Source organism: Scaptodrosophila lebanonensis, unplaced genomic scaffold (assembly GCF_003285725.1).
Source record: "Scaptodrosophila lebanonensis strain 11010-0011.00,11010-0021.00 unplaced genomic scaffold, SlebRS2 tig00001415-arrow-pilon, whole genome shotgun sequence".
Taxonomy (NCBI): domain Eukaryota; kingdom Metazoa; phylum Arthropoda; class Insecta; order Diptera; family Drosophilidae; genus Scaptodrosophila; species Scaptodrosophila lebanonensis.
Genome location: NW_022060742.1, coordinates 2,275,680 through 2,292,883, shown reverse-complemented (window position 1 = coordinate 2,292,883; position 17,204 = coordinate 2,275,680). Strand labels below are relative to the sequence as shown.

Sequence of the window (17,204 nt, the reverse complement as noted above, 5' to 3'; positions counted from 1 at the left end):
CACACTAACTGGGGGTACTTGCCAAATTTGAGTTCGACATTTCAAGAATTACATGAGCTATGAAAGATCTCTAATTGCTGCGGAGAGGGGGAAGGGAGGGAAATTCCAAAGTACACATTTTCTGCGTATTCAGATAAGGCATCTGGGTCTAAAATTTGGTGTCCCTAGGTCTTATAGTCTATGTATAGATTATACAAATGGAAAATCGGGAGAACCCCCCTAAGGGGGAAGTTGGGGGATCAAATCTTTATCGCTCACCTACACCTTGAAAGGATACTTGTCCAAATGTCAGCGTCTTAGCTCATTTCAAACTGTCTGTGCGTTGATCACCAATCAGTCAGTCAGACAGTCAGGACAAACTGTTTTATATATACAAGTATGTACTCGTACTCGTATATACATAGGTTAAATAAATAAAACAAACAACACATATTTGATTTATACTTCTTTTTATTTGTATATGAAGTGTAAAACGTTATGTTAACAAAAGTGTCGCAATGCTCAACTAATTAATTGTTTAAGCCTACTTTTTACAAGCGTTTCGAAAGTCTGCCCAGTGGGCCTTTCATTAAGATATCTATAATTTCTTTATTGTATTTCTAAGGAGCTGATGGTGCCGATTTATAACAGATTAATAAAGTGAATATTGATTTTTGAAACCTATTAAAATGCTTAGTCTAGGTTGAACTCACTTGCGTGGCTTGCTTGATAATTTCTCTTAAATTATTTAAGTTAATTATTGTGTTTCATTATTATCAACATTTGCTATATCCTACATACTGCGACGGCTAATGATTTCATTATTCTACTCCATCTGCGTAAACATATTCTCACTTCATTCCTCTCTCATCGTTGCGGGTTATTATCTGTGGATTCATTGGGCTTGGCAAGCAACAAATACTCCTGAATGTCGTAGTCGAAGAGCTCAAAGTCGTATCTGGAATGAAGTGGGAGAGTTTTAATTTGGGGTTTTCGGTTAATAGATCTGTCTGTATATACTTGTAGTACTCGTAGAGCTCCAGCATTTCCTGACGCGTCAGCTGTGAATAGAATTGCCGCTGCAGCTCGTTGGTCTTTCGACCCCCTTTGCCCATATTCCGCCACACGGGCGCTATAACACGTTTCAGTCCAGTCTTTTCGATTAGATATAATTGATCTTCCGCCAACGATTCGAACTTCAATATCATGTCGAAGCGTATAAGGCAAGGCGTGCAGAACGATGTGGAGGCCACAAAGTGCATGTCTATAAAGCTCCCGCGTTTCACTTGATCCAACAGCCAATGCACGAATTCGGGAAACGAGGGGTACTTCGTATTGGCAGAACGAGCCAACAGCGTTTGCTGAAAGACACAATAACCAAAAAAATTTGTAATGTAAGAAATACAATTCGAGCAATATTGAAACAATGTATTTTTTTTGGCTTGAAGATTATGGAGATGAAATTTATATAGTAACAGTTATCAGAAATCTCTCAGCTTAAATTAGGATATGGACTAAAAATGATAACTTTGAATATCTGTAAAAAAATTTAGATAATATTAACGAGGGGTTGTTATTAAAATATGTCCCTTGGTTTTGTCATAATTGAGATGGAGTTTGTGAAAGCATCTGAACTTCATCTTTGAAGAAATAATTATCATAATTATAAATAAAATTAATATAAATATGGTTTCCTCAATGTCATTCAATTATTTTTGGAATTACATTCCACAGATAAAGTCGGAATTTCGTATTCGTATAATTTGTATGATACTGTAAAAAAATGACCTTCAGATTTAGGATTATTGACATAAAGCATTTCACATATAATTTTAATTATATCATTTCCGCTTCATCTTTAAAGAAACGGTGTGGAACCAATAATGTTTATGTGAAATTTGAGATTCTAGAGTAATAAGTCAGAAGTCTAACAACCACGTATTTGTTTAAAAAAATATAATTAATTTAGATATTTCTCATATTGGAATTCTTTTTGAAACTTAAATAAATTATTTTAAGTTAGTCTAGGAAAACTATAAAGAGTCAAAAGTCAAAAACAACAGCTGTATAAAGTTAGATATTTATAGTATTTTTAAAAGCAACTAATTCCTCATCATAATCGATATCTTCAAGCTTACCTTTTTGCGATAGTTGCGAACAATGCTGCGCCCAAGCTTATCGTGGAAGGAATATGGCAGCGCAAAGACCATTTTATCGCGATACGCGCTCAAGAGGCGCTCAAAAGGATTACGAGCTATTATGAACGTCACCGAGTCGTTTTGAGCCTCGCGTAGCTGTAAGTGAATAAACAGTTGCAGTCCTTCATCTAGATTATTTATAAGAGTGCTTGCGATGAGATATTCATATTTTGTTTGCTTTTGTCTTTCTTCTCATTATAATTAAATAATTAATCCTTAGCCATTGAGTTGACTTGACATTCCGAAGAGCTGCCCTATTTTATCTGCGGAGCCGCCAACTTCAAATTGTTCATTGTCCATCCAATTTTCAAATCAGCGCTCGCCCTGCATTTTCTGTAACTTTGGCAGTTCAACAAATGGGTCTCTTGTTATAACTGTGCGTTCAATTTATTATTATACAGTATTTTATTTTTTTCGTTTTGCTATAAATGTTATATATTGTAATTATTATTTTTGTAACCATATTTCAGAAGCTTTTGGCTTTTCTTTTCTAAAACAATTTATACAGTATTTAACCAGATCGGGAATTTTGTAAAAGATTAAGCCCACAATCGAAATTGTTTTTAATTGACAATCGACTTTCGGCTCACGGAATCTACGGGCATTTCATTTTATTATTTTTTGGTTCTTCTGTTTTCTTAGTTAAATTTGTTCTGAATCTATTTATAATATTAATTTATTTATAATATTAATATACATTATTTGGTCTAACAACCACTGTAATTCCAGCATACCTGATAATCAATAAAATTTCAGTAGAGAGACGTATTTATTATTATTATATATTCATATATTCTCTATCACAATGAGTTTGTCTGCATCGACAGTCTTGTTATATATTATTCTAAGTGTTGTTATTATTTTTTAATTGATTTTAGTTAGTTGAAATTGTGTATTTAACACTTTCATATTCATTTTATTCGAACTCACCTCCTCGAGGGACACGCGTGGATATCGCTCCCTCGCCAAGTTGAGGAGAATCTTTTTGGTCTTTCGTAAATAGCTGGGCGAGTAACCGGCCAGCACATTGAAGTTGAACATCCAGGACGATGAGGCAGCCTTGAAGACATTGCACCTGGTAAAGGCGCATTAGCAACATAAAAAAGAGTATCTCCACACAGTACATACCAGATGATGTGATATTTCTTGTTGACCAGAAACTCCCACGTGTTCGGCGTGTGCCAAGAGTCGTGACCTGTAAATAATTGGATTATTGGGTTTTATAGTATACTGGCACACCATTACCTCAACTTACCCAATACGTCCAGGCCAAAGTCTGTGCATTTGTCCCTCAGGCGTTCCCGACGAGCCTCCATCCGCTCCCCCACCCTCTGCATTTCCGCAGGCGAAAGTGTTTGAACGGCATAGTCGGGTATGAGTGGCAGGCGCGTTTGATTGATGTCCTGTTGATAAAACACACACATTTTGTATATAATTATAACATACAATATATTATGCAGAAGGGCGACTTATGGAGGTGCAGGAGCAACAACTACAACAACAACATACATAACAAACACAGGATAAGTGTTGAGTAAGCAAGAAATAATCGTAGACTATAACGAACACCAAAGTCGACCGCTCCCTGCTTTTGTATTGCCTGTAACCACAAAATTATTGCTTATATTCAGATGCATTTTCCAAAACAAATAAATATCAATACTTATATTTTAACTTAAAATTTTAATCTTTCCAATCAACCAATAAGTAATACATTTATTTGGAAAGAAGTTTTTCTTACCAAGACTGATTTTTGCACCAATCGTTGTTATTTAATTATAAAAGCATTACAAAAAATTGCGAATTTAATGAAACTTCGAATTACACATTTTTTAAGATAATTATATAATTTGGCATTATATAAAACATCAACCTGAGAAAAAAAACATTTTCGCTCCCAAAAAGAATGTTTGTGGATATAGAGGAAACTTTCTAATATGTTAGAAATAATAAAAAACATACAAAGTTTTGTAACAATATCGAGTTCAGCGATGGTTCCTTTGACTGGTATATCAAACAATAAAGCTACAATAAATGAAATGTTATAATTAAAATTGATCTGCACATACATGAGACAAGTATACATGTCAAGTTTGATCCTCCTAGCTCTGTTAGTTCCAAAGATATCGACGTTCATACAGTCACACAAATAAACGGACAGATGGTCAGCCGCATATAGCGGTATCAAATTTTCTAGTCAGTCTAATCACTTATGTGATGATAATATGGGGTATGCACAGATCCTTCCTATGACAGCTACGCCAAGTTGTGTGTGCCTAGCTGCTATGGCTCAACTGATCTCGATGTTCATACAGACGGACGGTGAAACGGACATGGCCATGCTGATTATAATAAGCCACACCTCCATCTGCCTGTTACATTAAGAAATTTTTATTACGCCCTTCCAGCTCTGGGGGGTACAAGGCACTCAACAATATGACAATAAACTGCTTCGTGTGAAATGAAAACTGAAGCGAAAAAATGTTGCCCAATGTTTGGAAAGAGCGTGAGTGACGGTTGGGAATTCTTAGTGGATACATGTGAGTGTGTATGAGTTTGTGTGCATGTGTGCCTTTCAACATGTTTAATGCTCTGCAAATATGCTATAAATTTGGTGGCACTCTGCTTGCCGTGCCCATTAATTACATGTATGGTGGTGGTAGTTGGTTGGTTGTGGATGTGGGAACGAGAGTATGAACGATATATTAAATATTTACTTTATCGACATAACGCCACTTGTTCTTTGTCTTGCCCGTTGCCACCACAGTGAGCTCCTTGTTTTTGTTGTTTTTGTTCAGCAGGAGCACAGGATACCGAAAACTGGAGGGTGCCTGCGCCTGTGGCGATTGCTGCTGCAGTTGTGCTTTAAAGGCCTAAAAGAGCAGTTTCAGTTTTGTTTTTACACTTTTTCTCTTCGATTATTAGTTGAATAAGAATATTGTAAGTAGGATCAAATCTAGCTATATTGACATTAATTGGCGATGGCAAGGCGATTATAGTACATACAAGTAGTTGGTAAACTGAAGGCATGGATTGTGTACAGGTGCATGTTTAATGGACTGCCGACGAGGCGTATGCGCAATTAGCAACTAATGATTATTTAAACAATTTTAAAGAGTCCCCTGGCATGACAATGTCAAGGACGCGCCACGCAACTCACAACTAAAATACGGCCGATTGTAAATTCCCACCAACAGACACTCGTATCTGTGTAAATAGGACTATAATTTCAATTGTAGGTGCATCAAGTGCTGCGTGTCGCTTCAAGCAGTTGTCCGCCACGTGTCGCCGTGTCGTGATAAGTTGCATGCCACTTTGCATGATGTGCAACACTCATTCCAATTCACCCGATCCCTACATCCCCCCCCACCCCTTTTCCACATTTCTGCATGCATTCTGCATGAGGTCAGAGAAAGACAGGGAGCGAGATAGAGGTGTCCGCACAAGTGGCGCTATTTGCATGACGTGTGCTGTGTGGGCGGTTGGAGATTACACAGAGAGAAAACAAATGAATATTCTCGTACTTATAATAAATGGACAGCAATGGAGATTCTTATGCTCATACTAAAAAATCTTGGTATAGAAAAACATGATTTGAGACGATTTCAAATCCGTTTCTCGCTTGATTCGATATTCAATTGTAATTCTTTATTTAAATGAATAATTACTCAGATCCATCTATGTTCGACCTCAATTTCAGACCTTCACTTTTCTGGCAGTGTAGAGTGCTCGGCTCTGTGCTTAATTATGCATGTGCTGGTCAGACAAAAGTCAGCCAGAAAGTAGGTCTGCCTGAGCGCACAAAAGCACTTTTTTCTACTCAGTATACCCGTATGTAAGTACTTTTAAATCGTCGGCATTGTTTGTAATGCAAGTGAGCTCTGATTAAAAGGAAAGAAGTGAGATATCCACAAGCATTCCGTGGAGAATAATAGCGTATTGCACCCAAGAAATTGATAAGGCTAAGCAAATATTTTCATCGCCATTAAATACAAGTGGCGTTTTAATTTTTATAAAAATGTGAGGGCAACTAAGAAAGCAAGTAATTTGCACACAAATTTGTTCTGGTAAAGTGGAAGGTGATTTAGATTGATAAATTCGACAAATTTGTGTGCAAAATATCCATCTGTCTGACCGTAAATTAAATGCTTCTTGCTTTATAGTTTCATACTTTTTAACAAATGATTGAAAGTTCTTTTGAAACTTGTCTCTGTTTCTAATCAGCCCTACACATAGTCCATCTCTATCCGAATTACAATCCCCGCAGGCAATAAATGTAAAATAGACTTATGTTTCATATAAATATTATTGTTTTTTTTTGTTTATTAGTTGTATTCCATCAGTCATTCAGTTATCACGCGGGTACAAATATACATTTATTTTATTTCTTTGTGGGTTTATTATTTATTGTTATTTTTCGCTTTCCTTTCAGTCAACTCGCATTTCACCGATAATTCAGTAGGTGTTCAATGTCCTCTTCCAGCGCTGATGGTGGTGTTTGGGGTTCGTAACGTCGATAGACATAGCCAAACTTATCGATCAGAAATTTGCCAAAATTCCACTCGATTTCACCTCCCGGAACGTGGCAACGCTTCCGTTTGAGCATTTCGAATAGAGGTGCAGCCGTCAAGCCATTCACCTCCAGCTTGGCAAACAAACTGCCAATATTTAGCTTCACCTGCCGCATATGTTCCAGCAATTCGAAGCCATCTGCCTCAGGCATTTGATTACCAAACTGATTGCAGGGAAAATTCAAAATCCTAAGCCCACGCGCCTCGTATTTATCTCGCAGCATTGCCAGACCAGTGTACTGTGCTTGGGTCAGACCGCAGCGAGAGGCAATGTTGACAATGAGGAGCACCTGGCCGGCATAGCTCTGTAGCCGCACCATCTGACCATGGGTGTCCGAAACGGTGAACTGATGGACGCTGTCCCTCAGACGCATGTCCTCCAATTTCGACTTCAGCTTCAGATGGCAGTGGTAGACACTCGAACCCAACACAACTAGGGCCACGGCATAATGCCACATCAGTTCCTTGTTGTTCGACATAGAGAGACCCTCACAACGCACCTAAGAACTATTTAACTGAATGGCAAAAACCGCTTTTCTGGTACACGTACTAATTGAGCGAATTGTCACGCCAATTGTGTCACCAATTTTGCACGCTTGGCACAAAACAAATATTCGAATTTATTAGTGAAATACATACATATGTATGTATGTACATATTTGCTTGGTGAAGTATTCTTCGCCTACTTTCTTATCGTTGCTCACAATCTAATGGAATGAGTCTTCTTTGAGATTGTGGAGCGACATATCGATGTAGCGGCATTTGAAGCCACGTTGCTTGAAGCACAAGCTAGACTTATGCGCCATATGACTTAGCCAGTGTTGGAAAGCGTTGTTAGAGTGTTAAGAAACGAATATATGCAAAATAATTCTTATCTTAATATTTCGAAGCACATCATTTCGCCTGCAAATCGAAATCATCTCTATGCAACTAAAAGAAATGAGATTTGCTTTTATACTATAAATATGTAAATGCAAGAGGAAAATTGAAATTGATGTCATACGTCAAACAGGTGATTAATGCCACTTTAATGTCGCTTTTATTAAGGAAACTAAATGGCACGAGCGCCTCACGAAGCGTTCGTTCAGAAGAGGGTTTCTTTGGCATTTCAATGCCTACCATACAGCTTTGGCACGTTTAATTGTTTAAGTGATTCATTTCTTGTATATTTTAAAATGAATAAGTATTAAGTGGAATCAATGTACATGTTGTTTTGTACACACATTCTAGAAATGGTCGATCCCAATCAGCATAGAGGAGAACGGTACACAAAGAAAGAGGGAAATGCCGAATAGCTGGAAAATATTTGTTAAGAAGTTAATAATGTAGATTGTGTTTATAGGCAAGCGCGATCTAAGGAATTAGTTTACCGAAAAGCAAATCTCTATATACCCAATTCACATTGTGCATTTCTCCACAAATGTTTGGAGAAGAAAACAAGTAAAAAAGCTAAAGTCGGGTGTCCCGACTTTGAAATACTCTGTACATATGTTTACAATAATTATAGAAAATAAAAAAATTAAGAAAATTAAAAAAAAACAAAAATTGATCGATTTTACCTCTCTCGGTATTCGAACTCACGTAAAGGGTTTATAATTGCACATTTACATAGCAATTGCGTCTGTGTGAGTGTATGTATGCCTATGCGCATCTATTCGTGTCTGTGTAAGCATTTTCGCAGTCAACCAAACAGCAACATCAACAACAGCCGCGGGCAGCGCTTGAGCAGCGATGCAGCAGCAAATATATTTATGGCTATAACTTCTTGGTAAATCGGTCTATCATAGTGAAACTTGGTATACGGACATATAATAACCAACTGGGGGTATTTCCAAAATTGTAGTTCGAAATTCCAAGAATTACGGGAGTTACGATTTGCGTGGTAGAGGGGGGAGGGAGGGAAATTCCAAAATATACATTTTCTACGTATTCACATAAGGCATCTGGGACTAAAATTTTGTGTTCCTAGGTCTTATAGTCTCCGAGATATAGGCGATTATACGAATGGAAAATCGGGAAAACCCCCATAGGGGAGAAGTGGGGGGGAAAATCAAAAAAATAAAACAAACTCGTATAGAATACACACATAACGCATCTTTGTTCAAAATTTGGTGTCTCTATCTCTTATAGTCTCTGAGATCCAGGTGTTCATACGGACGGACAGACGGACAGACTGACAGACGGACAGACGGACAGACGGACAGACAGACAGACAGGGCTAGATCGACTCGTCTCGTCATGCTGATCAAGAATATATATACTTTGTGGGGTCTGCCACGCCTCCTTCTGCCTGTTACATTTTTCAGCTCCCGCAAACCTAATATACTTCTGTACATTTCATGTACAGAGTATAAACAGCGACCTTTGTTGATTTATTCGTTGTTCTTGTTTTGATTATTTTTCTTTTTATTGATTGTACCTAAAAAATATGAAAATTGAACAACGCTCATTTAAAAGCCTGTTAAATTACTATTACTTAAGCTTTTTAAAATATGTAAGCCCACCAACTTTTTCATATGAATTTAGGCCAAAAATTCACAAAATTGTGCATAACAGTTGACGTTTAAGGTGTGGTTGGGCGCGAAAAATCCAAATTCAAATATCTTGACCCCGACTACAAAGAGTTCTTCCCGGGAAATCTGAAACCAAGCTCTTTCAGCACCTTTCGAATGAGCTCAAAATTTGCTGTAATATTGGTGCTGGTGCTTTCGCAGCTCGATGAACTGCTTTCAGTGAAGTGATTTCAAGGATGTAGAAAAAGTTTTTGGAAAATTTCCCGGCCAGTAACTTTCCCAAATATAGCAGTAACTGCCTTTGATTTTGTTTCAAGGACCATTTTGCGAGTTCGTTCTAGGTGTACGGAACTGCCAGAAACTGCCAGCGCTGGCCCCAAATTTGAACGACCATCGATTTTTCGTGCGACTTTTCCAGCTTTTTTTTTTGGCTGTTAGTTGTGTTTGTTGTTGGCGGGCACGCGCCGCTTTCCGTGACTGTCAGCGAGCGTATGCAAATGGCAGTTAACGGCAACGTTTGACTCTTCTGCTTATTTTTTATGAAGCAATTAAATTAAATTAAAGCTACATATTTGCACTAATAAAGCAAATGGCCCGCCCAAGGTCAACGTTGAGTTGCGATGCGCTCTTTAGGAATGCCAGCAATTTAAAGAAGCCTTTGGCTTGGGCTCTCCCTTTCCCTGTGCCACTGCCTCTGCCTTTGTATCTGTCGGATGCTTCGGGGAAAATGCTGACACATTCATAAGCCCCCCCAAAAAAAAAAAAGTCGCGTCGAGTCGTGCCGAGCTGAGGTAGCGGACCACATCAAAGCAAGAACGCAAAGCTTAAGCGGCTCAGAGCGCATTCGAGCAAAAGCGCCAAAGTGCGTGGCAGGGGCAGGTTCAGGGCAGGGGGTGGCAGGGGCAGACAGGGGCTGCACCTCTCACAGCTCATAAGATTTTCGTCGTTCAGAGTATATCTTTCATTTTTTTTTCACTGCGCAAATTTAATTGTAATTGTGAGCCGCATTTTGTCACTGAGTGGAAGATATTTGCTTGCTTGTCATATATTTTTCATAATCCGATTAGACACTAAAACGCTATTAGTACTAAACGCACAAAGCTACAACAACAAACAACATCAGATACTTGGACTTGCAAGTTAATTGCCAAATTAATTTACACCCAATAAAGTGCTAATTCTTAATACGCCTCATTTGTTGATTGAACTATGGGATGGATGTTGTTGAAGTGTGTGGCTGGGGGATGGAGGTGTTTGAAAATGAAGGTTATTTGTATATTTTGTTCTAAAAAATAATAATAAGCGTAATAAGCGCTAAGCATGTAACGAGGTGCGAACTCAAAATTGTTCGCAATCTGTTAAATACTAGAATAAACAAAAATGTAAACAGACAGCAGGTTTTAGCAAATAGGCACGTTCTTGTGTATTTATAGAAAACGTTCTATTCGAATTTAAAATTTTAAATGCCCTCCACAACACGCATCGTGCTGATACTCGGCTATATATGTGAACAGATTGGAACCGATATTTATGGCTCGCGGTAATGGCCAATTTTTATGACCTTTAACAGATTTTTCAAATGACATTTTCCATAACATTTTGAATGTCGATTTACATTCATCACAGCTAATTCTGAAATATTTAGGATAGGTGCTCATTACGCGTAAATAGCTACTAATAATATCTATATATACAAATATGTATTTATAAGCATTAAAGAGGCAGAGCAGACACGCAATTATTTTGATGGCGCCATTATTTATAACATTCTTTAAGTTGTTTTCAAATGAAATGAAAATTCGATAATTTAATAGAGTATTTTTTATAAATAAAGCTCAATTCAAGTTGTGGGAAAATTGCTGAAAAAACGACACGGTTCGTTGGAAAAACATATTTCGAATTGAATTCAAAAAAAAAACTTTAAATAGGATGCATTTTTTGACTGATAATTGAGAAGATTTAAGACACCGAGTAGTTTGGGAATTCAGATTAAGTGAAAATTATTATTATGTGTTTAAAAAAGCAAAGCTGGGCTTAAGTAGTGGGAAAATTGTTGAATTTTTTCCTTTAATTACAATTATGTTTGTTTTATTAACACCAACTAGTAAGAGATAGTAGGAGCGCCCTGACGTGGTTGAAGACAACAAGTATAAAATAAAAAAAGGTAAAAAAAAAACTTTTGAATATAGATGTTTATACTCTGTACATGAAATGTACAAGAGTATATTAGGTTTGCGGGAGCTGAAAAATGTAACAGGCAGAAGGAGGCGTGGCAGACCCCACAAAGTATATATATTCTTGATCAGCATGACGAGACGAGTCGATCTAGCCCTGTCTGTCTGTCTGTCCGTCCGTATGAACACCTGGATCTCAGAGACTATAAGAGATAGAGACACCAAATTTTGCACAAAGATGCGTTATGTGTGTATTCTATACGAGTTTGTTTTATTTTTTTGATTTTCCCCCCCACTTCCCCCCTATGGGGGTTTTCCCGATTTTCCATTCGTATAATCGCCTATATCTCGGAGACTATAATACCTAGGAACACCAAATTTTAGTCCCAGATGCCTTATGTGAATACGCAGAAAATGTATATTTTGGAATTCCCCTCCCTCCCCCCTCTACCCCGCAAATCGTAACTCCCGTAATTCTTGGAATTTCGAACTAAAATTACCCCCAGTTGGTTATTATGTGTCCGTATGCCAAATTTCATTATGATAGACCGATTTAACAAGAAGTTATAGCCATAAATATATTTGCTGATGCAGCGCTGCTGCAGCGCTGCTCAAGCGCTGCCCGCGGCTGTTGTTGATGTTGCTGTTTGGTTGACTGCGAAAATGCTTACACAGACACGAATTGATGCGCATAGGCATACATACACTCACACAGACGCAATTGCTATGTAAATGTGCAATTATACACCCTTTACGTGAGTTCGAATACCGAGAGAGGTAAAATCGATCAAATTTTTTTTTTTTTTATTTTCTTAATTTTTTTATTTGCTATAATTATTGTAAACATATGTACAGAGTATTTCAAAGTCGGGACACCCGACTTTAGCTTTTTTACTTGTTTAATATAGTTATGCCTAATGACTGATAATTAATGGTTTTAATACTCCGATTCCGATAATTCAGAAATAAGTTTTTAGATTGAGTTTTTCCTTCTTACGAACAAACTGTCTTACGAAAAACTATCCTTTCTCTAAAAGAGGAAACATTTTGATTCCTTATCGCTTTCCATTAACGAAGAAATATATTTTGAATTGCTTTGAAATGTATTCTTACATATTCTATTGCTTTGCAACGTTATAGAATTTATTGGTTTTAATACTCCGAGTAATTAAATAAAGCTCAGTTCCAGTAAAGGGAATATTATCTGCATAAAATGTTGAAAACTTTCGCTTTAAATTAATAATTCTATAGAGAAATTTCTATTGAATTCTTAAATAAGCTTATTCATAAATGAATATAGGTATGTAATCTGCTATATGATCCTACAATTTGCATACATCTAATATGAAAATGTTGGATGGTATCTGTATAAGAAAAATCAATTTCTCTTAATTAATTTTGAAGAGTAAAAAAATATTGCAAGTATAAAAACTGGCAATTAAGCTTATAATATTGGATGATTGGATTTACTAAAAACAGTTTGAATACAAGGATTTTAAGCGTCGGACTGGCACGATATTAACGTTCTACTCTTTTCGTTTTCATAATAACTGAATAAACTATATTAAGCAAGATGCTGAACCTATTCAAGTGACTTGGGGTGCATATAGATATATCCTCCATCTGCTGCATTGCACTTGAACTGAGCTCAAGTAAATGGCCAATCGATGGAATGCCAGCTCGTGGTAATTTTTATTGCCACTTATTTGTAATGGCGTGAGAATTTGGCTATATCTAGGATTGCGTGTAGCTATGTATGTGTGTGTGTATAAATTATCGTATATGTGGTGTGCGTTTGGGCTTTTTAAGCTACTGCGGCCTTGACAAAGCTATACTAAGAACAATAAGAAAAACTACACACTACATGAGTACGGGTGTGCCTGGGATTATTTTTGTAGTCGTTTTCGGGTTTTTGGGGCCGACTCACCTCGAATCCTTTAATCTTCTGGAGCTGCTCATTCCAGACCAGATAGATGAGTGCGAGGGGCAGCAGAGAGATGGCCGTAAAGATGAGCAAATACCGCCGGATGGCGCGACAACTCGTGGTTTTGCTCACTTTCATTTATACTCAAGGCTAAATGCATAGGAACTGCTGATTTCCGGTTTCCGAAAACGACGCCGACGACGATGGTGTTAAGGTTGCTTTCAAACACAATTTATTGTATTTTCCCGATATATTTCCAAAGCGCTTCCGTTTGTTGTTGCTGTTCATTGTGCCAGCGACTAGTACGATCCGATAATTTTCGCTGCTAGGCCGCTATATAGTATTTGCGTGCAGTTGGCGACAGTTTTTATAAATGTTGTTCATTGCTTTGGGTTCTGGTTCTATTCTTTCTGTTCGTGTTTGTTTGTTTTGCTTTGTTTTGTGTTTTCTTTCGAGCTAAATTTAGTTGCGTGCTAAATTTTTATTTAGTGGCACACACAGACACATACACACATACACACACACTTATTAAGGCACACAAAAATGTCCAACTCGAGCATAATTAATGACATTTTTGCTCGAGTGCTTCTGAGGTTTTTCATGCGCTTTTAACTGAACAAAAACAACAAATGTGCCAGCCAAACACTCAGAAACTCATTTGGTCTCGGCCTGGCAGGTGTGTGGCAGGAGTGTGTGTGTGTATGTGTGTGTGTTACTTTTGAGCTGACGGAATGTGGCAAAGGCCTTCGCAATTGAGTCTGGCCTAAGCTTTGTGCCCTGGCACTGAGCCAAGAGCTGTTCCTGCCCTCCTCCACAAAGCAGCTGAGGGCGCCTTCAGCTCAGTACACACACACTATATAGTAAGCCATGATTTTTCGTATTCGCACAACAATTCAAACAAACATATATACATATATGCACATGTGCGTGTGTGCGTAAGTCAAAGTCCTCTATAGTCAACTTAATGTGAGCAATGCCTTTCATTACAAATATTTTCATACAAGTATTATCTTTGAGCCCATTAGGTAGCCCCAGACACAGTATGGAACGTATATAACCCTGACATACAAATAGTTCAGAATACCAAAATAATTACAAAAGAGCTGTGACTGGAATAGCACTTTATCTCCCTTTCCATTAAACAATATTTCAAAATTAAATTACAAAAATGCATTTAATAGAATAGATATATTCAAAAAGATATGTTGGAAATGAAAAAGGAAAATTACTTTAATTCAAAATTGCATGGCAATGTAAAAATAAAATTAGATTTATTAAGACTAAAAACAGACTTCAAAAGTTAAATATTTTGGAAAAACTATACTCATGGATTATTTAATCAAAGTTAGTTAAATTTAAAAAATGTATATACATTTTTTATATTAATATTAGTCTTTAGAAATAGTCTGTAAAATTGAAAAACAAGAAAAATAAAAAATAAAATTAATAAAAGTATTGGAAAAATTATATACTAATTTAATGAAATGAATAAAAATTGTATCAATTTCCAAAGTGGAAAAGCGTTAGAAAAATAAAACGTATAAATTACGATTAGATTGTAAAAATAGTCTTCAAAAAGAAATAACTAAAGAAAAATGTATTATTATTTCTTTAAAATGTTTTCGATTTATATAAAGAAAATATAATCGACCGACCTCACTGTAGTTACTCACTATAATTAACTGCAACAATACCATCAGTAATTACTCAAATACTGGGATTTGTTACGGACACAGTTATTTGAATCTTTTCATGGCACATTTTATAAATTTAATGTCTGAATAATTTCTAATTAGAAAACGTTCTGAAACACTACCTAATAGAGTATTAGTTGAAATTATTTTCAAACAATTTTTAAATAAAGCAGTTTCAAGCTAATTGAATGCCTCCTGCAGCTAATTTCGTTAGGTTTCTAAAATCTGGCAATATAAATATCGCCAAATGCAAAAAAGGAGCAAATTCATGAAACCGCAATTGTGAGAGATCAGCAATGTATGTTTTGACTAAACGTTGTTCTTGTTGTTCTTGTAATGCGCTTATACGGGACATTTTGAAAATTGTGTCACTGCAGTTTTCCCGATTGTGGCAGCAAAGCCCAATTGCCAACAAACCCCATACCGCCCACTCTTTAGGCATTCCTCAGCCCCCGCTAAACAATTGAGCTTTTGTACTCGTCTTTGTCTGTTTGAATATTTTTGGGGGTGTGTTGTTGTCCGCCTCCACTGCCAAACCCCAAAACCTACGCCAGCTGCAGCGTCGAAGTTACGAACACAATTGCGGCAAGATGTCAGTTATTGATTTTTTTCGACTTCTTTGGAACATTATCGAAGGGGGACCAGCTGAGGAGGGGGGACTGCAATGGTCACGGCAACTGCAGCGCTTCACACGCTCCCCACTTGTCGTTGAGTTGTGAATTCAAATTTGAGTGCCGACAGCATTGTTATTGTTAATGTTGTGGTTGCCTTAATTTGTTTATAAACATTTCGTGCTGTGATATTTATTAAATACATCAATGGGCTGGACTTTGATTGAAGAAATTTTGTTTTCGTCGGAATGAAATTTTTGTTTGAATGCGCAAACAAACAATACACATTTAAGCTACTTTTCATACATGACGTATACGTAATATTTGTTGTTGTTGCTGTTTTGTGCATACAATTAATTGTTTTTACTGTTGTTGTTGTTGTTGTTGTGTGTGCTGCTCAATTGTTTGCCAATTGTGGAGACAATCAATAGAAGTGCACAGTTAAAACAAAATTTTTTTACTCTTCACTTTCGACACTGACACACACACACACACACACACACGTACGAACGCACGGACGTACGAAGAGGTGCTTTTGCACGGACAGACGCACCGTACGGCCCAACGCACAATTCACGAATGAAATCAAATGCGAAATGAGAACGGACTGCGACGACGACTGGCAGCTTGCATGCCGCCACAGACCCCACTAACCCACCCACTGGGTACTCACTCACTCATCCGTCCGTCCATACATATCCATCTCTCTGGTTTACACATTACCGCTCTTTCTCTCTCAGAATTGGTCAGCGGGAATTGGTGTTGCGATTCTTTCTGTCTGTTGTTTATATGCCGCAAACGTTTCTCTCCATCTGTTCTTCCTCTTCTGCCTCTATTCTACCAAATGCAGTTGTTGTTGGAGTTGCTGCTGGGGGTTGGGAAGTTGGACTTTTGATTTGTTTATCAGCGAGAGCGAGCTACCAGCTTTGTTGGCTGGCAAAAAATTTGTTTATGCCTGAGCACGATGGCATGACCGGTAAGAAAGGCGGGAGAGAGAAAAAGAGAGAGTCACTGACTGCGCAGAGAGCAGCGCCAATAGGGTTGCTGTCTATGGCAGTTACTTCACTGGCGTGGGTGGCTCTAGGACTTTTGTGGAATATACTTGTACATATGTATGTTACTTATAAAATGTGCAAAAATTGTCTTCAAAATGTTTTTTAAGGCGTCTTCACAGGCGTGAAGAACACGTTTGGATCGAAACTGAAACAAAACTATAAAGAAATTGCCACCGATAGTCACATACAAACTTTTTAAAAAATTCCAGAGATACACCAATTGTAGGCTCAGTAGAAGCACTAAATAATTAACTAGTTAAGATCACATAGGACTTTCAATGACAAGTCTGGAATTTTCATCTAATACAGAAAAATATAAGTTTAGAAGGTCCCGATGCCGCCATCTCCAGCAGATTGAGAAAGCGAGCTCATCCCATTCTATAAAGAATCTCATGGACCATGGTCTATGGTACAAAAGAACTAATACATTTACCAAAGCGTTGGAGGAATTTTTTCGAACTGCATTAAATTCCCTTACTAGAGTA

General features: G+C 37.4%; 2 protein-coding genes across 5 annotated transcripts; both read right to left on the bottom strand.

Moving 5' to 3' along the window:
• Positions 1–432: 432 nt before the first annotated feature.
• On the bottom strand, positions 433–16,199 carry LOC115632204 (carbohydrate sulfotransferase 11). 4 transcript variants are annotated; one of them, XM_030529254.1, is made up of 9 exons: positions 16,016–16,199; positions 13,363–13,815; positions 4,895–5,050; positions 3,433–3,580; positions 3,306–3,372; positions 3,108–3,252; positions 2,118–2,273; positions 1,000–1,340; positions 433–937 (listed from the first exon to the last, which is right to left on the bottom strand). In XM_030529254.1, the coding sequence occupies exons 2-9, from the start codon at positions 13,495–13,497 to the stop codon at positions 847–849; spliced, it is 1,239 nt and encodes a 412-aa protein (XP_030385114.1). In that variant the 5' UTR covers positions 13,498–13,815; positions 16,016–16,199; the 3' UTR covers positions 433–846. The 4 variants fall into 4 exon arrangements, with proteins under 4 accessions (XP_030385114.1, XP_030385115.1, XP_030385113.1 ...); XM_030529255.1 differs by having other exon boundaries at positions 16,032–16,199; XM_030529253.1 differs by lacking the exon at positions 16,016–16,199 and having other exon boundaries at positions 13,363–14,129.
• On the bottom strand, positions 6,465–7,454 carry LOC115632205 (probable phospholipid hydroperoxide glutathione peroxidase). The gene has a single exon (XM_030529257.1). It carries the CDS (start codon positions 7,225–7,227, stop codon positions 6,622–6,624), a length of 606 nt encoding a protein of 201 aa, XP_030385117.1. The 5' UTR covers positions 7,228–7,454; the 3' UTR covers positions 6,465–6,621.
• Positions 16,200–17,204: the final 1,005 nt, after the last annotated feature.